We start from the raw sequence: 20,531 nt of genomic DNA, 5'->3' as shown, positions 1-20,531 counted from the left end.
GTTTGAAAGAAAATTCAAATTTCAGTATTTTTAAATTAATAGCTTAAAGAAATTGTAAGAATTAAATGCTTCTTAAATGTGGTCCATGTTGTTGTTCCTTTGAATCAACTTTACAATGTAGAAAAACTATTCATTAGATTCAGGTGACACTGATCTGGTCAGTCTGGTTTCTCTTTTTTTATGTTAAGGCATTTCATAACTTAAATTTAATGTCCTTGTAAAGCAGTTTTTTTAAATACTTTGCTTATACAAATGAACTTATGTGAAACATCATGTCATCATTACGTTCTGTACTTTTAAATGAGATCATTACAGAGTAATCACAAAGGTAAACATGTTTGTCACGTTGTCATGACAAAAAAAAAAAGGTCACAACTAAAAATCTAGTGTTTTCTAGGCAAAGTAGTTGTTGCTTCCCTGTTTAATTGTTTTGGATGGTAAACAATTTTAAAAAGGCTCTAACGGGTTAGTTTCAAGCAGAGAAAAGTAAGAATTACATTATAAACCAAAATTCTCTGTATTTATTTATTTCATGGTTGTGCTGGTGTGAAATGTGTCACGTATGATGATAATACGAAGTTTCTTCTATATAATTTGTCAAATTTTTCTGTTTTCTACCACTAAAAGTAAATATTTTGTCATTTTAATTTCATATCTTTCCCTTTTCCCAGATCTGATATTGTTGTATTGATCTCATAAACTCATAAATGAATCGATCATCTCTTTAGCCCAGATTTTAGACGTGTTGCGGTTGACTCTTATTGTGAAAGTCCCTTGGACCGGAAGCAGCCTTAAACCTCTGCAGCTTGTCGGGACGGAGCCGATCGGGATTCAGCCATATTCCCACCGCCTTCAGCCACACCGGCAGCCAGCCGAAAACTCCCGAAAAGCCGTCGCTAATCCCCCGGCGGGCCGCCACTCGGCTTTAACGGGTGTTGTTGTGGAAGCGGAGCCCGTCCCGGAGCCCCGGGACCTGTCACCGGAGCTGAGCCACCGTCTGGAAGCCATGGAGCCGCGGCGGCCGACCTGAGAGAGCGAGTCGACGGCTTGACCGACGTCCCGACTCCCGGGAGGAGCGTCCAGACCGACCGGGGCCGAAGCCGATGCGGAGGCCGGAGGGACGCGGGCCCGCAGGCTGAGCTGCTCGGAGCGCGACGGGGCGACGGGAACCGGCGGAGGAGCAGCGACATCCAGAGTTTTCAAAATGTCGGGAATGTTTTCCCGGAGCTAACGAGCTAGCTAGCGGGTGTTAGCTCGGAGGGACTCGGCCGGAAACGAGGTCTGGGCGGCGGGCGGTGCTGCGCGAGGCGGGGCGGCGGGTGACGGTTCCCGGTTCCCCGGCAGGATGTCGGCGCAGGCCCGCCTGGGGCGGCTGGAGGAGCTGCTGCTGGAGCCTCCGGCGGCGGGCGGGATGAGCGTGGAGGCGCTGCTGGACCTCCTGCTCGGCCTCTACGCGGAGTGCAACGCGTCCCCCCTGAAGAGGGAGAAGCACGTCACCGACTTCCTGGACTGGGGTAAGACCCAGACCCTGCGCCGGGACCCGGACCCGGATCCACACCCGGATCCGGACCCGGGTCCAGTCTCCAATCCTCATCCTGTCTGGATTGGGGTCACCCAGAACGGTTGACCCCAATCTTGGTGGACTGGGGGGAGTGACGTCAGACCAGGTACCAGGGGCTCCTGGAGGGGGTCCAGGGGTCAAAGGTCACCAGGTTCTGACTGGACTTCCTGTCGTGCCTGAGGAGTGACGCTGGGTTTCTGTCGGCCCCCGAGGGCCCCCCCATGTGTGATGGAACCACATGATGGCGGGTGGCGCCTGGGCGTGAGCGTGGGGGGATTGTGACCCCGTTTGACCCCCCGGTTGAGGAACAGATTGTTCTGGCCCTGAACCCGTCACTGCCCCCCCTCCCCTGGATGGAACGATCCGATTTGATCCCGTAATGATCACATGACGCTGATGGGTGGAGAAAAGTCACATGATCAGATTAAAACCGACCCGCATGCTTTGATGGGCCTGTCGTTGCCATGACGATCAACATCCAAATCAGTCTGAGGGGCTGGGGGTGGCGTCAAACCAAACCACCGTGTCGCGTCGCCCGCCGTCGCCCCGCGCCTGTGTTCACTGCAAACAAAGATGGCGGCGATGGGGGCGTGTCCGACACAAGTGTAAACAGGAAGTGGACATTAGAGGAGATCAAAAGTCGTCGATCCCCCTCCTCACCCAACGTGACGCCGCTTAGCGTCTGATGACGTAATGGCGAGTTTACGCTTGCTAGTAGCAGTTAGCCGCCAGGAGATAAACGCACATGCTGAGATGGTCAGGGGGCTCCGCCCCCCTGAGGGCAGCGCCGATCACATGATCGCTGGGAAGCGGATCGAACCTGTTTGGAAACCATGTGACCTGAATTTCACATATTTTTAATCCCGTCCAATCAGAAGCCGGCTCCTCTTCACGCCATTTTTAACTCGTCGGACTCGTTTCACTGGATTGTTCCATCGCTGATCACACGCTGGTTCATCACCAAACACTGAGCAGCGATTGGACGACCAGGCAGAAGGGAACTGTGACTCCGCCCCCAAATGTCGAGGCATTTATTTTATGATTTCGAGTGATTTCTCGTCGTTGCCGTGGTGACGGCGGTTCCTCTAGTGTCCGATATGTGCTTGTTAAAGATCAGCTAAATGGAACCACTTCCTGTATGCTTCAGGAGATGTGGGTGTGGCTCTGGTAAAGGGGCGGAGCCAGGAACTTTGTTGTGTTGTAACATCAGACTTTTTTTTTTTTAAGTATCTGAAACTTTTTCTTGAAATAGTGAAAATAAAAACTCAGGTTGTTAAATTACGGCATTTTTTAACGGCTTTTTGGCGTGCTGAAGAAAAGGAGGCATGGCATCTGAAAACCTGGTGCATGCTGGGAAAGTAGGCGGCGTTTTAACGTTTAAATCGACGCCGCAGAAGATTAAATTTGAATTAAACGCAGCAAAATCTGATGTGTGAAACAGTCTGACGTTGTTTACTTGTTGTTGTTGTCGGAGGCGTGGCCTAAGCCGAGCTGTGACATCACTCCCAGCTGGTTTTCTTCTGGGCGGAGTTAGCTGCTGGCTGCTGCTAGCTGCTGTTGCTAGCTGTAAGCAGCGGCGTGAGGCACGTGAATGTGATTGATTGACTGTCAACTTAACCCCACCTCCCACACAAAAGTCAGCCGTGATTGGCTGCGATGCCGGAGGGGCGGGGCATCCTCTGTTAGTCAGGGTTTGATTGACTAACGGTGAACGAAGGTTATTGATCGGTTCGTTTATGCATCTAATGAATCCGATCAAAGTGTTGCAGATGTGAATATCAATGTTAATCAATACCTGATCAATAATGATGATGAGGAGGAGGAGACACTTTAATCATTCATGACTCTTCACACCCAATCTGTCAGCGCTAGAAAAGCTTTCATGTTTTATCCTCCATTATTTATGCAACGTGTGTGTGTTACTCTGTGTGTGTGTGTGTGTGTGTGTGTGTGTGTTACTCTGTGTGTGTGTGTGTGTTACTCTGTGTGTGTGTGTGTGTGTGTGTGTTACTCTGTGTGTGTGTGTGTGTGTGTGTTACTCTGTGTGTGTGTGTGTGTGTGTGTGTGTGTGTTACTCTGTGTGTGTGTGTGTGTGTGTGTGACCCAGATAAAAACCAGCAGATAAATTAGAGATAAATGAAGCGCTCCTCCGGGTCGCTCCGTTCTGTCCTGGTAGGAGCGTTAACATGATGCCAGATCTATCAATCGGTATCGGTATTGATCGGTATCGATCGGGTTCAGTCCCGTTGACTGGGGCTGAGATCAGATGACCTCTGACCTCTGGGTATTGATCGTGTGTCCTCCTGTGTCCTCAGCCAAAGGCTTCACCACCAGGGTGAAGGACATGCGGCTCCACCGCGACGACTTTGAGATGCTGAAGGTGATTGGACGAGGAGCGTTTGGAGAGGTAAGCCCCGCCCCCTCCTCCTCTTCCTCCGATCAAATGAATCCGGAATCTTCTTCTTCGTTGGTTGATCGTCTGTCAACGGGATGGGTCAGGAGGGAGCACTTAGGCCACGCCCCCTGGCGCGGATCGGTTGAAGCGGTTCGTCACGCTCCTCCCTGCCCCCCTCCTCCAGTCAGGAAGTGTTTCCAGTTAAATGCGGCTCTGCATTTCCTGTTTACGGCGCAGCTTCCTGCCTGTTTCCTGTTCCCCGCCCGCAGGAGACCAGCTTTTTTTTTTCTGTCAACTTTATTTAAACGGACAGAGCGACAGACAGGAAGTCAGATCCAGCATTCCTGTAAGCGTGACGTGGTTGTTAATGTGACAGGAATTCTTTTCTCCTCGTTGCCCGCGGCGATGGGCGTGGTGACGACACCCCTCACATTGTACTTCAGCACTAAATGGCCACGCCTCCTCCTGGCCCCGCCTTAACCTTCCAGCGACGCCGGTCAACGCCGCTGCTAACGCTTTCAAATTAAAAGCCTTTACACGCTTCAGTCGTAGTGGAGCGACGCCGTGCCGCCATTTGTTCGTTCATTTTAAATATTATGAACGTTCATTTATAAATTAAGTTAAACTTAATATAAATAAACTAAATGTTAATTTTAAGTAGCAAAAGTTTATTTTAAAAAATTTAAAAAGTAATTTAAATAAAAGCTTTTTGAGTAACAAATATTTTAAATAACGTAAACAATCATTTAAATAAATTTTTTGTAAATAAAGCAAACCTCTGGCTGAAAGAGTTATCTCCAATCTGGCTCTGCTGGTACCGCCCACTTATGACATCACATGATCTGATTGGACGAACAGTCTTCCTATGATCCAATCACCTCACAGGTATTTTTTTCCTGCCCTTTTCTGGACTGTAAATACTCATGAAACTGTCAGCCATGAATTAGTCTCCGCCTCCCGTCAATCTTTAACGAGGCTCCGCCTCCCATCAGTTGTGAACTAGGCTCCGCCTCCTGCGGTTCAGGACTGAAGTCCATGTTTGATCTGTTTGTTTTTGAGCTTAATGTTTTATTAAATGTAAATCCATCAACAAAAACGCGTTTAGCTCGTCCTGTCGTCACGGCAACGGTGAGTCAGCGCAAACATCTGCCGTGACTCATCAAAATTCCTCCGCCACTCGACATGCTTTGTCGTGGGGGCGGGGCCTGTTCTGATGTAATGAAAGGTTAATATGTTCACGAGCCAATGGGAAGGAGCTAAATATTTAGCCCCGCCCAGCAGGGAATGTTTCAGCGCTGTTTGTTTGTTTGTTTGTCAACATCAGTTCAATAAGATCCGAATCCGTTCAGTCGCGTTGCCGCGACGATGTGGGCGTCGGCCCGACCAAATCGCCCAACCACACCCTTATCTCAAAGGGTGTGGTCATGTGACCTGCGGTCGACATGTCTGGAAACCTTGACAGAAGTGTGTGTGTGACCCATGTTTACACACACACACACACACACACACACACACACTGATGGAACAGTACGTACCAGAGGACACGTGCAGGAACATGCCCTCTGCTGTGTGTGTGTGTGTGTGTGTGTGTGTACATTGTCCTCATACCAGAGGAAAGGTGTGTCGGAGCCACGCCTGCCTGCAGCCTCAGGATATGACACACACACACACACACACACACACACACACACACACACACACACACACACGTCGACCAATCAGAGCCCTCCGTTCGAGTGAAGCTCAGACAGGGTGCAGGTACCTGCAGTGCTCACACCTGTTGTTTACTGTCAGACGTCACATGACCAGCTCCCCCCCCCAGGTTGCCGTGGTGAAGATGAAGCACACAGAGAGAGTTTACGCCATGAAGATCCTCAACAAGTGGGAGATGCTGAAGAGAGCCGAGGTGAGTGGGGGGGGTGTCCCGGTTCTGCACCGCATCACGTGACCCGTGATCACGTGACCTGTGATCACGTGACCTGTGATCACGTGACCCGTGATCATGTGACCTTTGATCATGTGACCCGTGCAGACGGCGTGCTTCAGGGAGGAGCGTGACGTCCTGGTGCGGGGGGACAGCCAGTGGATCACCACGCTGCACTACGCCTTCCAGGACGACAACTACCTGGTGAGTAGCCACGCCCCCCTGAGCCTGACCCGGTCTGGCCCCTGACCCCTGACCCCCGACCCCCCTTGTGTTCCAGTACCTGGTGATGGACTACTACGTGGGCGGGGACCTGCTGACGCTGCTCAGTAAGTTCGAGGACCGCCTCCCTGAGGACATGTCCAAGTTCTACGTGGCTGAGATGGTGCTGGCCATCCACTCCATCCACCAGCAGCACTACATCCACAGGTACCCCCACCCGACCCCCCCGTCAGGAGGAAACAGCAGTGCCCTCTGGGAAACGTAGTTATGTCCTGTTCAGCCTTCCTTCCTGTGCAGGAACAGAAACCCAGCTCTCCCCCCACCCTTAACCCCCCCAGTGGATCAGAGCACATCCTGGTTTAGAGACGCTTCAATCACACTCTTGTATTTATGGTCTGGCTGTTGCCATGACCACCTGTGTGTCAGAATGAGGTTTAAAAGAGAAATGTTTCTGCAGATGTGATGGATTCAGCTTCAGATGCTTTATATAGACCCCCCCCCTCTGAACCGCTTCCATCCCATAATACCTGTGTGTCTGTTTGTCACAGAGACATCAAACCTGACAACGTTCTGCTGGACGTGAACGGTCACATCCGTCTGGCCGACTTCGGATCCTGTCTGCGCATGATGGACGATGGCACGGTAACGCAGACGCTACCTTTATCGCTAGCCGCTAGGTTGTTAGCCGCTAGGTTGTTAGCCACTAGATCAGGGGTGTCAAACTCATTTCCACTGAGGGCCACATCAGCATCACGGCTGTCCTCAAAGGTCCAGATGTAACTAATGTAACTAAATGTAACTCAGTGTAATGTAACTAAATGTAACTACTCCTTAATGTAACTAATAAATGTAACTAAATGTAAGTCAGTGTAATGTAACTAAATGTAACTACTCCTTAATGTAACTAATAATGTAACTAAATGTAACTCAGTGTAATGTAACTAAATGTAACTACTCCTTAATGTTACTAATAATGTAACTAAATGTAACTCAGTGTAATGTAACTAAATGTAACTACTCCTTAATGTAACTAATAATGTAACTAAATGTAACTCAGTGTAATGTAACTAAATGTAACTACTCCTTAATGTAACTAATAAATGTAACTAAATGTAACTCAGTGTAATGTAACTAAATGTAACTACTCCTTAATGTAACTAATAAATGTAACTAAATGTAACTCAGTGTAATGTAACTAAATGTAACTACTCCTTAATGTAACTAATAAATGTAACTAAATGTAACTCAGTGTAATGTAACTAAATGTAACTACTCCTTAATGTAACTAATAAATGTAACTAAATGTAACTCAGTGTAATGTAACTAAATGTAACTACTCCTTAATGTAACTAATAAATGTAACTAAATGTAACTCAGTGTAATGTAACTAAATGTAACTACTCCTTAATGTAACTAATAAATGTAACTAAATGTAACTCAGTGTAATGTAACTAAATGTAACTACTCCTTAATGTAACTAATAAATGTAACTAAATGTAACTCAGTGTAATGTAACTAAATGTAACTACTCCTTAATGTAACTAATAAATGTAACTAAATGTAACTCAGTGTAATGTAACTAAATGTAACTACTCCTTAATGTAACTAATAAATGTAACTAAATGTAACTCAGTGTAATGTAACTAAATGTAACTACTCCTTAATGTAACTAATAAATGTAACTAAATGTAACTCAGTGTAATGTAACTAAATGTAACTACTCCTTAATGTAACTAATAAATGTAACTAAATGTAACTCAGTGTAATGTAACTAAATGTAACTACTCCTTAATGTAACTAATAAATGTAACTAAATGTAACTCAGTGTAATGTAACTAAATGTAACTACTCCTTAATGTAACTAATAAATGTAACTAAATGTAACTCAGTGTAATGTAACTAAATGTAACTACTCCTTAATGTTAAATAACTGAATTTCTGACTGATTCTAGTTCCAAACATTACAGTTAGACAGAAAAAACATGTTTGTTTGTTTCTCTGTTCTAACATAAATCCTTTTCATTTGTCAGGTTATTAAACCCACAGAACTCCATCAATCAAGGATCAAACCATCAATCAATAAAGAAAAATAACATCAGACACAAGTTAGGACGTTAACTTTGTTCACTACGTTTAGTCAGAGTTAGAATAGGATGAACTACTGCATTGTGGGAAATGTAGTACACTTTTGACCTATTTATTTTGGACACTCTGACCGTTTATTCTCTCGCGGGCCACATTAAATGATGTGGAGGGCCACTTTTGGCCCCCGGGCCTTGAGTCTGACACATGTGCTAGCCGTGTTGCTCCTGGCGCTGACTGTCTCCCGCTGCGTGTCCAGGTGCAGTCGTCGGTGGCGGTGGGGACCCCCGACTACATCTCCCCTGAGATCCTGCAGGCCATGGAGGACGGGATGGGGCGCTACGGCCCCGAGTGCGACTGGTGGTCCCTGGGGGTCTGCATGTACGAGATGCTCTACGGGGAGACGCCGTTCTACGCCGAGTCGCTGGTGGAGACCTACGGCAAGATCATGAACCACGAGGTCAGTCCGCCCCGCCTCCCGGCACCGATTCACATCCTTTGTAGGTCGATCAGAGCCCCGCCCATCGGCGCGATGATGGAATGTTGTGAGCCGCTCTGGCGTTTCCAGGTCGACTCGCGTCCTACTTCCTGTCGTCTAAATTGGACGCGTCTCTGCGGAACCGTCGGCCGCGGTCCCGTCCTCCTTTCTCTGGCCTCCTTAGCTCCAGCTTCCTGTTTCCTGTCGGTCACCAGGAGCGCTTCCAGTTCCCCTCCCACGCCACCAACGTGTCGGAGGACGCCAGGGACCTGATCCAGCGCCTGCTCTGCTCGCGGGAGCGCCGCCTCGGCCTCAACGGCATCGCCGACTTCAAGGCGCACCCGTTCTTCGCCGGTATCGACTGGGACAACATCCGCGCCACCGAGGCCCCCTACATCCCCGACGTGTCCTCGCCCACCGACACCTCCAACTTTGACGTGGACGACGACGTCCTCAAGAACCCGGTGAGAAACGGAGCATCCAGGCGTTCCGAGCGGGGGGCGTGGTCGAGGGCGGAGTCTCACCGGTTGGTTTCTCCCCACAGGAAATGGGCCCCCCGTCGCTGCACACCGGTTTCACCGGGCAGCACCTCCCGTTCGTGGGCTTCACCTACACCACCGGCAGCTGCTTCGCCGACGGCGCCTCCATCAGCCGGAAGGGGCGCGGCGCCCGACAGGAAGTGGACGGGGAGGGAGGCGGGCAGGAAGTGGAGGCGTTCGAGAGGCGGATCCGCCGGCTAGAGCAGGAGAAGCAGGAGCTGAACCGCAAGCTGCAGGGTGAGGCCTGAAGGGGTTAATTAGGAACCAGGGGGGTGGTGGGTCCTGATAGATACTGACCCTTGACCTCTGACCCCTAGAGTCCACCCAGGCTCTGCAGGCGCCGGCACGGGGAGGAACCCTGACCCGAGACAAGGAGATCAAGAAGCTGAACGAGGAGATCGAACGGCTGAAGAAGAAGCTAGCAGGTTAGCCTAGCATTAGCATAGCCACAGCAGAGGCAGGATCGGTTATATATCTAGCATCCCGGTTGTTGATTGGACGTCTCCGATGTGGCAGACTCTGATAGGCTGGAGCACCAGCTGGAGGAGGCGGTCACGCTGAGGCAGGACTACGAAAGCTCCGCCTCCAAGCTGAAGACGCTGGAGAAGCAGGTGAAGACCCTCAGGCAGGAGAAGGACGATGTCCACAAGGTGCGACCCCGCCCGCGGAATCGGCGACGCGTGTCGTCACGGTGACGGGAGCTGAACTCATCCTCCTCCTCCTCTTCCTCCTGCGAGCAGCAGCTGAGCGACTCCCTGGAGCGCCTGAGGAGCCAGACCAAGGAGCTGAAGGAGGCGCACTCCCAGAGGAAGCTGGCGCTGCAGGAGCTGTCGGAGCTGTCGGAGCGGATGGCCGACCTGCGCTCCTCCAAGCAGCGCCTGTCGCGTCAGCTCCGCGACAAGGAGGAGGAGGTGGACGCCGTCCTGCAGAGGATGGACGCCACGCGGCAGGAGATCCGCAAGACTGAGAAGAATCGCAAGGAGGTGAGGAGCTGTTCCTCTGTCGGGCCACCAGGGGGCGACCGGGACCGAACTTCAAACAGGAAGTCACTGATTATTTACTGAAAATTCTTAATTACAATTTTTTTTGCCTTACTGTAAATAGATTTGTGACATGACTTTGGCAGATTTTCAGAATAAAAGCATCGAGGGTGTGTTTGTTTCTCAGCTGGAGGCTCAGCTGGATGACGCGAAGGCGGAGGCGTCGAAGGAGAGGAAGCTGAGGGAGCACAGCGAGGTTTACTCCAAACAGCTGGAGACGGAGCTGGAGAGCCTAAAGGTCAGAGGTCACACACACACACACACACACACGACATTAACGGTACCGGTGTCCTCACTGCATTACGGTTTCAGTCCCAACAAGGTCGGGGAGCAGCAGCTGGAGGGGCGGAGTCTCAGCAGGAGCTGTCCCGTCTGAAGGCGGAGCTCGATAAGAAGGTCCTGTTCTATGAGGAGGAGCTGCTGAGGAGAGACTCCGCCCACTCCTCCGAGATCAAAAACCTCCGGAAAGACCTGCATGAGTCCGAGGGGGCGCAGCTCGCCGCCAACAAGGAGCTGCTTCAGCTCCGGGACAAGTTGGACAAGGACAAGAGGGACAGGTGAGTGCTGAAGCGGGACAGGCGAGTCCTGAAACAGGTCTAACGGGGCGCAGGTGAGTCCTGACCCGGGTTCTGGCGCTGCCCCTGCAGGCAGACGGAGATGGACGAAGCGGTGGCGACTCTAAAGGAGAAACACGAACGAGAGAAGAACCTGCTGACAGAGGAAAACCGCAAACTGACGGCTGAAACAGACAAGGTGACTGATCTGGTCTGGATTACATGGAATGCTGGGGGGGTGCGGGAGGGTCCGGTTGCAGAGGGCTGGATCAGGTCTTTAAGGGGTTTTCTCTGGTGTTTCGCCCAGCTGTGCTCCTTCGTGGATAAACTGACGACTCAGAACCGTCAGCTGGAGGACGACCTCCAGGACCTTTCCTCCAAGAAGGAGAGTGTGGCCCACTGGGAGGCCCAGATCGCCGAGATTATCCAGTGGTGAGTCCGACCGCCGGTCAGCACACGCAGGTCTGGATTTGGCTTCTCCTCAAGAACCACAATGCATCTGTGTTGACAGGGTGAGCGATGAGAAGGACGCTCGAGGCTACCTTCAGGCTCTGGCCACCAAGATGACGGATGAACTGGAAACGCTTCGCAGCTCCAGTTTGGGAACCAGAACTCTGGTAAGAAACACATAAAGCAAGAATCCAGTTCAGGACTGATGTACTCTTGGGCTTTTATTGTGAAATGGCAACAGGAAGTGTTGAAGGTACAGTTTAAACTGATGGACCTGAACATGACTTGTTGAGACTTGTAGGTGTCCACCGTCGGTCCAACTGTACCTTTGGACGCCGTGACGTTGTTGTTCGTATTAATGCCTTTAGTTGGGGTCATGTGACATCGCCCATTGTTTAAAATGGACATGTCTTTTACTTCCTGTTTTCTGTTGAGTCAAACAGCAACTCCAACGGACGCCAATCGTGACCAACAAGGTTGTGTGATCGTGTCTGTCTTCTGTCCTTTTGTACGTCTTTGTGTTGATATTTCCTCTGATCTGCCATCTCAGCCTGAGTCAGGAGTAGCCACGCCTCCTAAGAAGCTCTGGCCATCTATTGGTGGAGACAGGAGGGTGAGTGTGTCAGTCGCTGACTCCAGTAAGGACTCTTTGAGGTCCAAGAAGCTTGCATGGCTGTTGGCTTGTCCGTCATCCATGATAGCAAAAAGATTTCCAGGGTTCCTTCTGGGAATTCCAGGGTCCTTGAGACTCTCAAGGGTCATCTCAAGGGTTATGATGCTTCAGGTGCATGCTGGAATTTCAGAAATCCTTGAACTGATTTGTCCGGGGGGCTACGAACTGCTTTCAGGGAAGTTCATGTGGTCTTGAAACTAAACAAGTATATAGTTATCAATAACCTCGAAAGAATTCCACAGGTCCTGGTGGATTGGGGAAAATCAGGGGTTGTAAGTGATTGGCAGGGTTCTTCAGGTAGTTCCTGAAGTCTCTCAATTCAAGGAATCAAAGGAGTACCTCTAGAAGTTCGGGAAGACTTTATCTAGAAGACTTTATCTCTAATCAAGGCAATCTTGGAGGCCTCAGAGGTTTCATGGATCCTTGAAGTAGTTTAGAAGTTCTGAAAGTCTTTTTTTGTCGTACTTGCTGTCGCAGAAGAATTTTGAGTTGGATCTGAAGGTTTCATGAAGGTAATCCGGGTACCTGGGAAGTCCAAGGGGTCTGCAGGGCGTTGCTATGGTCAGTGTGTTCGTCGTCTTGTGGCGGTTCATGAAACAATCTCATGGATTCTTTGGGTTTGTCCAGAGAACTTCAGGAATAGGGTAACAGCTCCCAGTTCTCCTTGTTGGAGATGAGTTCTTCAAGCGCCATCAGGTGATCCAGATCAGACAGCGGTGACCTACAGTCCTTGGAAGGTTCTTGTTCATACTAAAGGAACATTAACTTTGTGTGGTTTGGATACTTATTTCAGAAGTCCTGCTTCTTCCGGGGAGTCTTTGGATCCTTGAGAGTACCTCAGGGTTCGTGGCCTCATCGTAGGGTCGTGATTAGGTAGAACTTGGACCATGCTTGTTGGTGTCATGTGATGATGTCATACCGACCTCCAGGAACATCAGCAATATCACCCATCAGAAGGTCACACATGTGCTGCTCTGATTGGCTGGCTGCTCCATCTGTTGTTGTCCATCATGGGAAACATCACGTCTTCAATCTGGAGATGTTGACTCTGACTGTCCATCTGGTTCCTGTCCCCCTTGTCCTCCCCAGGACCCCCTGTGGAAGGTGCGTCGCAGCCAGAAGCTAGACATGTCGGCCCGGCTGGAGCTCCAGTCGGCTCTGGACGCTGAGCTCCGAGCCAAACAGCTGGTCCAGGAGGAGCTCCGCAAAATCAAAGCCGCTAACATCAGCCTGGAGAGGTCAGAGGTCATGCAGAGACGACCCTCACCTGTGTCTCGCCTCACCTGTGTCTCGCCTCACCTGTGCACCCGTCTGTCTGCAGTAAGCTGAAGGAGTCAGAGGAGAGGAGTAAGGACATGGGGCAGCAGATGGACAGCCTGAAGAAGGAGATGGAGGAGAGTCGCTCGCGCTCTGACAAAGGTGAGCCCATCAGTTTGATCTACGGTTTGATCTACGCTCCGTCAACCTTTTACAGGAAGTGACATCATATTCTCTATCTCTCCTTGCAGGAATGAAGCTTCCAGACTTCCAGGACTCCATTTTTGAATACTTCAACACGTCTCCTCTGGCGCCCGACCTCACCTTCAGGGTGAGTCACCATCCGTCTCACCTATCTGGTGGCTCCGCCTCCTTCCTGCTGTCAGACGGTCATTTAAATTTAAAAACGCCCCTTTTAACGAAATGCAAGTTTGTGCGATCCAGTCCAACCTGTCATGTTACAATATTTAACCCAATCCCAGACAGTCTTGATTGTGATTGGTCCGTGTTCAGCCAATGGAAAGGTCACAGGATGATGATGTCACCACAGGTGTAGCTCTGAATGTCTGAAGTTGTTGTTTGTGTTCTCTCTGCAACATTGAGGCGTCAGTTTGCTCCGCCTCCTCGCTGTTCGCTCTCTGGGAAGAAGTAAGTTCATCCGCCAGATTACCCACAATCCCCTGCATACCACCCTTACCCTCACAGTCCCGTGGGGCAGTTCGCTGTCAGAACTAACCTCAGCTGTAGCTGCTAGCTGTGTGCTAACAGTGGGCCATTGACTAGATAACCTCAGCAGTGGACAGTTAGCTTTGATCTGATTGGCTCACGGGATCACCATCATCCAATCAGGAGACACTTCAGGCGCCCATCAGTGATTGTTTGCCTGCCACATTATCTTTTACGTTGATGGTGTCGTGTGATTTATTTGAATCATAACAAGGTGGAGCTCAAAGCTCCACCCACATGATTAGACTCCGCCCATAGACAAAGCCATTAAATATAGACCGGACCAGCACGAAGGGGGGAAGCATGTTTCAAATTAAGAGCACGGCTGAAGAAGTAAACGACGCAGGGGTTGATGGGTATCTGATGCTAACGTGTTGGATCATGTTAGCATCCACAGAGTGTTAGCCGTCTGTAGAACCGTGCCGGTCCGGTCTGTAGCCCCTCCCTGTTTCAGTCACTGACTCTTCGATGCCGACGCTCTCAGGATGTAGCCTTAGAGCTCCGCCCACTGCTGCCGTAGCATTAACCGTAGCATTAGCACCGATCGCCATGGCGATGAGAGAGAGGAGGAAGTCTCAGTCGCTGCGACAACCATAAAGAGGACATTTACATCATCATTTGTCCACCAGTGTTTGAATCAACACGCCACATGTCTGTCACGTCTATCTCGTCACCCATTGGTCGATTCAAAGGCGGCGTTAGAACGGCCGCCGTGATTCACTCCTTGATTCTGTTGCTTCATTGGTTCCCAAATAGGTGCAGATGTTGGCATTAGCGTGCTAGCTATCATATCAGCTACGTTTTCCCTTTACTTTCACTGAAAAGTCAAATTATAAAAAATGTTTGATTAATTAAAAGAAGAACAGAACATTTCGGGTTGGCCTTAAATCAGTGGGAGGGGCTTAACGGACGGGGGCGGGTAGTTCACTGACCGTCAGAGCAGCCGGACGCCGTTACGTCGCCAGGATTCCAGCGTCTCATCAAATGTTTCTTCTCCTCTACCTGCAGACCGCTGACATAGACTCCGCCCCTCAGAAATCAGAGACCACGCCCCCCTCTCCCTCCACAGCTTCCGAACATGAGGTCAGAACGCCGTTCAATCATGTGTGTACTGTCGCTTTAAGTGTTCTGAGTCACTAACCCATCTGTGCTAACAGGAAGCTAAGCCAGCATCAGTTCCAGCAAGCCCCGCCCCCTCCTACCAGAGCTCAGCGCTGTCCATACCAAAGGTACGGGGGTGGGGGCACACGCTAACACGGATACAGCTCGCCATCAGGTTTATCAATGAGATAAGAGTTGATGATAAATATTGTGTGTGTGTGTGTGTGTGTGTGTGTGTGTGTGTGTGTGTGTGTGTGTGTGTGTGTGTGTGTGCGCTCCACAGCCCAAAGCTCACCAGCTGAGCATCAAGACGTTCTCCAGCCCCACCCAGTGCACACACTGCACCTCCCTGATGGTGGGTCTCACCAGACAGGGCTACGCCTGTGAAGGTATGCACAGTTCTCAAACACACACACACACACACACACACAATGCTCTCCGTCGATCGGATCGATCGGGGGAACCCTAATCAATACAAAATTCCCATCTCTCTCCTCAGTGTGCTCCTTCATCTGCCACGTTTCCTGTAAAGACCACGCCCCCCTGGTCTGTCCAATCCCGGCAGAGCAAGCTAAGCGGCCGCAGGGCGTCGACGTCCAGCGAGGCATCGGCACCGCCTACAAGGGTTACGTCAGGGTGAGCGGCGGGGGGACCGTGGCGGCGCCGGTGGTCCGGTTCCCCGGTCCAGACTCTCACCTCGTTTTTCCCGTCAGATCCCGAAACCCAGCGGCGTGAAGAAGGGCTGGCAGCGGGCGTACGCCGTGGTGTCCGACTGCAAGCTGTTCCTCTACGACGTCCCCGAGGGGAAGTCCACCCAGCCAGGGGTGGTGGCCAGTTTGGTGCTGGACCTCAGGTGGGTAGACTGGGCGGGGTTCCGCCAGGACGCGATAGAACCGCCCGGAACTGAAAAGTCTATTTCCTTCCAGAGACGAGGAGTTCTCCGTCAGCTCGGTCCTGGCGTCCGATGTGATCCACGCCACCAGGAAGGACATCCCCTGTATCTTCAGGGTAGGAGAACCTCGCCGACGCCGTGCCCGGCTAACTTCCTGTCCGCCCTCGGTTACCCCTGACCCGTCTTTTCTTCTTTGTTCCGACTAGATGACATCGTCTCAGCTGATCTCGCAGCTCTCGTCTTTGTCTTTGCTGGTTCTTGCTGAGAGCGAGACGGAGAAGAGGAAGTGGGTCCGGATCCTGGAGGGTCTCCAGAGCATCCTGACCAAGAACCTGCTGAAGAACCGGCAAGTCCACGTCCTGCACGAGGCCTACGACGCCTCGCTGCCCATCATCAAGACCACTCTGTCCGCCGCCGTGCTCGGTCAGTGAAATACCCTTGCCCAAATGAAGTCCAGAAGTCCACCAACCCCGGGGGGCAATCTTGTTCATTGACGTTTCCCAACAAAATCTTTCTTCTTTCCCCGCAGATCGAGAGAGGATCGCCCTGGGGACGGAGGACGGGCTGTTTGTGGTGGAGGTGACCCGAGATGGTGAGACAGAGGAGCAGACAGACAGGTCATATCCCATTGAGCCCGACCGGACCGGTAACGAACCTCTGTCTCCGTCTCTAGTGATCGTCCGGGCAACGGACAGCAAGAAGGTCCATCAGATCGATTTGATCCCCAAAGAGAAGATCATCGCCTTGCTGTGCGGTCGGAACCGGTATGTCCACCTCCACCCTTGGGGGGCGCTGGACGGTGCCGAGTCGGCTTTTGACGACAAGTTGCCGGAGACCAAAGGATGTCAGGCGCTGACCACCGGGGTGCTCCGACCCGGAGGACCCGCTTGCCTGCTGGCCGCCGTCAAACGTCAGGTGAGGGTCTACAGATGGACCCCGTCTTCAGCTGTGCTTCTGTTAGGTTCTAATGTGGGCCCCCACCCCTTCAGGTTCTGTGCTATGAGATCACCCGGATGAAGCCCTACCACAGGAAGCTGTGGGAGGTGCAGGCGCCAGGTCAGGCGCAGTGGTTGGGGATGTTGAGGGAGCGCCTGTGCGTGGGTTACCCGTCCGGGTTCGCACTGCTGGCGCTGCAGGGCGAGTCGTCGCCCATCAGCCTGGTGAGCCCGGGTGACCCGTCGCTGGCCTTCCTGGCCCAGCAGCCGCTGGACGCCCTCCACGCCCTGGAGGTGGGGTCTGCCGAGTTCCTGCTGTGCTTCAGCCACCTGGGGGTCTACGTGGACGGACAGGGGCGCCGCTCCAGGACACAGGAGCTGATGTGGCCCGCTACGCCTCTTGCCTGCAGTATGTCCACCCCCCCTTCCTCTCAGTTGCCATGGCAACTCCTTATCAGTCGGTATTGATGGACGCTCCTGTCTGCAGGCTCCAACTCCTCCCACCTGACGGTCTACAGCGACTATGGCGTCGACGTCTTCGACATCCACACCGCCGAGTGGGTTCAGACCATCTCCCTCCGCAAGGTAGGCTGTCAGGAAGTAGATCTCGCAACCGGCCAATCACAGAGCAGAGCTGGACTCACCTGGTCTCTGTCCTCAGATCAGACCCCTGAACATAGAGGGAACCCTGAACCTGTTGAGTTCAGAACCGCCGCGCCTGATTTACTTCAGCAACGCGTCGTCAGGTAGGACCGCCCCAGGACCTGATACCTGTCTGTCTCCACCTGTCTGTCTCTACCCCTCTATCTCCACCGGTCAACCTCCACCTGTCTGTCTCTACTCGTCTGTCTCCACCGGTCTACCTCCACCTGTCTGTCTCTACCCCTCTGTCTCCACTGGTCTACCTCCACCTGTCTGTCTCTACCCCTCTGTCTCCACCGGTCTACCTCCACCTGTCTGTCTCTACTCGTCTGTCTCCACCGGTCTACCTCCACCTGTCTGTCTCTACCCCTCTGTCTCCACCGGTCTACCTCCACCTGTCTGTCTCTACCCCTCTGTCTCCACCGGTCTACCTCCACCTGTCTGTCTCTACTCGTCTGTCTCCACCGGTCTACCTCCACCTGTCTGTCTCTACCCCTCTGTCTCCACCGGTCTACCTCCACCTGTCTGTCTCTACTCGTCTGTCTCCACCGGTCTACCTCCACCTGTCTGTCTCTCCAGAGGGCGACCTCACCATCCCGGACACGTCGGACCACAGCAGGAAGTTGATGGTTCGAACTCGCAGCAAGAGGAAGTTCCTGTTTAAGGTTCCCGACGAGGAGAGACTCCAGCAGAGAAGGTGACTCAGCAGAACTGAACACGACTCATCAAAACGATGGGAGTGTGTGTGTGACTGACGGGCGTGTCTCCTCGTCTCCAGGGAGATGCTCCGGGACCCTGAACTCAGGTCCAGGATGATCTCCAACCCGACCAACTTCAACCACGTGGCCCACATGGGGCCGGGGGACGGCATGCAGGTCCTGATGGACCTCCCCCTGGTAGGTACCTGGCTCCGCCCCCTTCCTGCCCCTCCCCCTGGTAGGTCCCTGACTCCTCCTCCTTCCTTCCCCTTCCCTTGGTAGGTCCCTACTGCCCCGCCCTCTGGTAACTCCTCCCTCTGGCATGTGCCCCCTCCCTCCAGCAGCTCTGTTCATCTCACTGACTCCTCCTCTCTTCTCCCCCCTGTCTCACCTCCCTTCATCCTGCCCCCCCACCCCCTCCCCTTTCTAATATTCAGGTTGGTGATTTCCCCCCCCTCTCCCCCTCCCCGTCTCCCTCCCCCTCCTCCTCCTCCCGTCACACCCTCATCTCCCCCCCCTCCAACTTTGAGCACGTGTATCACATGACCTCGGCGTCGGCCGGCGCGTTCTTGCAGAACGAGGCCTCCTCTTCCTCCTCCTCCCAGCAGAGCCTCCTGCAGCCTTCCTCCTCCTCCTCCTCTCCCTCCATCTCCTCTCTGGGAAGGGTAGGCCAGCTTCTCTCTATCGCCCCCCCTCACCCCCCACACCCCCTCCCTCACTCCTTTCCTGCATGTTGTGACGGCGTGACGCTGGAAATAACCACAAACCTGACGGCGCCTGAACGCATCAGCAGCCACGCCTCCTTCCCTCGTTAAACCCGCCTCCGTGACTACATCTCCCATGAGCCCCGGTGACAGCAGTCCTGTCCAAAGCCTCCTGGGAGATGTAGTTCTAGATCTATAGAGTTGTGTGTGGAGCTCCACCAGGGGGCGCCGACGACATGCTAACGTGTGTGTGTGCGTGTGTGTGTGCGTGTGTGTGTGTGTGTGTGTGTGTGCAGAGCGTGATGTCGTCCTCTCAGGAAGAGTCCATCAGAGATAAGCCCCGCCCCTTATCGACCATCTCCCGACCACAGAGGAGCAAGGCGCACATCACACGCACAGCCTCAGGTACACACACACACACACACACACACACACACACACACGCGCGCCATGACATCATCGCCTGTATTTCACACACACTGACTGATCTTAGACTGATCTGTGTTCTTATTGGTTCAGATTTTGGGGGAGGAGCTTCCTCTCGAAACTTCTCTGATCCCGACCAGGACCTGGACCGAGAGGTAACACACACACACACACACACACACACCTGTCTCTGGATTGACCCGGTGACATTAACCCCGCCCCCTGTCCCCCCCCAGCCCGACTCTGACTCCACCAAACACTCGACCCCCTCCAACAGCTCTAACCCCAGCAGCCCCCCCAGCCCCAACTCCCCCCACCGCAGCCAGCTGACGCTCGACGGCCTGGACATGGAGCCCTGAGACTCCGCCCCCCATACGCCTGAGGGAAGAGGATCGACCAATCAGGCTGGGGACTGAGAGTTTAAATTTTACTTGATGATTTTATTGTGGCGGGGTGTGTCTGAGCTTCCTGCTGCTTTTCTATTTGTTGGATTTTACCTGCTGGGAAGCCCCGCCCCCTGGTTTTTAACCTAGCCCTGCTGACGGCTGCTGTGTTTGACCTTTGACCTTTAGTCTGATTGGCTCTGAGGGACCAATCCTTTCCTTCTCTATTAAATAACTTCCTGTTAAAGCTTTGGTGGGCTGTTAGCTGTTAGCTAACGGTTAGCTGTGGAGCTAACGGCGGCTAACAGACAGGAGGTCTCACTCTGATGGAAAAAAAACAAACACTGAATTAATTTTAAAGTTTTGTTAAAGTTGCACATCATGAACTTGTTTGTAGGAGAAAAATAATCTTTGATTTTGTGTCTGTGATCTTTCCTGTTGCACCCTTGACCCCGCCCCCCCAAGAGGTCAGGTTGAAAGGGGAGGGGCAGGGGTGGGCGGAGCTCACCTGAACACTACTGCTTCGTTTCTTCCAGAATCACCAGTTCAAAGAATCTTTGTAAAATTATTAAAAAAAACCTGTTAGCAGCAAAGAAACTCAATAAAAGAATCTGAAGAGAACCGTGTGTGTGTGTGTGTGTGTGTGTGTGTGTGTGTGTGTGTGTGTGTGTGTGTGTGTGTGTGTGTGTGTGTGTGTGTGTGTGTGTGTGTGTGTGTGTGTGTGTGTGTGTGTGCAGACAGTGAATTCATCAGGATGTTTTTTGTTCTTGTTTTGATGTGAAAAATTTAAATCTGAATTTACGAGAAGGCATCTGTTTCCATGGCGACGCCTGTCATTCCTGCAGTCGC

At 52.0% G+C, this 20,531-nt stretch overlaps 1 protein-coding gene across 5 annotated transcripts; it reads left to right on the top strand.

The window, feature by feature from the left end:
* Window positions 1–538: 538 nt before the first annotated feature.
* Window positions 539–20,303, top strand: cdc42bpb (CDC42 binding protein kinase beta (DMPK-like)). 5 transcript variants are annotated; one of them, XM_068342425.1, is made up of 38 exons: window positions 543–1,514; window positions 3,877–3,968; window positions 5,779–5,862; window positions 5,989–6,084; window positions 6,161–6,309; window positions 6,651–6,744; window positions 8,444–8,644; window positions 8,878–9,126; window positions 9,207–9,438; window positions 9,519–9,626; window positions 9,718–9,851; window positions 9,942–10,184; window positions 10,369–10,479; window positions 10,554–10,798; window positions 10,889–10,994; window positions 11,103–11,227; window positions 11,307–11,412; window positions 11,796–11,858; window positions 13,008–13,156; window positions 13,240–13,337; window positions 13,427–13,506; window positions 14,910–14,984; window positions 15,059–15,130; window positions 15,286–15,391; window positions 15,502–15,638; window positions 15,716–15,855; window positions 15,929–16,010; window positions 16,101–16,317; window positions 16,424–16,486; window positions 16,568–16,809; window positions 16,884–17,238; window positions 17,317–17,414; window positions 17,491–17,575; window positions 18,051–18,168; window positions 18,250–18,367; window positions 19,170–19,278; window positions 19,393–19,454; window positions 19,536–20,303. In XM_068342425.1, exons 1-38 carry the CDS (start codon window positions 1,346–1,348, stop codon window positions 19,656–19,658), a joined length of 5,136 nt encoding a protein of 1,711 aa, XP_068198526.1. In that variant the 5' UTR covers window positions 543–1,345; the 3' UTR covers window positions 19,659–20,303. The 5 variants fall into 5 exon arrangements, with proteins under 5 accessions (XP_068198524.1, XP_068198527.1, XP_068198526.1 ...); XM_068342427.1 differs by lacking the exon at window positions 11,796–11,858 and having other exon boundaries at window positions 544–1,514; XM_068342423.1 differs by lacking the exons at window positions 19,170–19,278; window positions 19,393–19,454; window positions 19,536–20,303 and having other exon boundaries at window positions 539–1,514; window positions 17,491–18,168.
* The last annotated feature ends 228 nt before the right edge of the window (window positions 20,304–20,531 follow it).

The sequence above is a fragment of the Antennarius striatus genome, chromosome 19 (genome assembly GCF_040054535.1).
Source record: "Antennarius striatus isolate MH-2024 chromosome 19, ASM4005453v1, whole genome shotgun sequence".
NCBI classification, from domain to species: domain Eukaryota; kingdom Metazoa; phylum Chordata; class Actinopteri; order Lophiiformes; family Antennariidae; genus Antennarius; species Antennarius striatus.
This window is presented reverse-complemented; position numbering and strand designations above follow the sequence as displayed.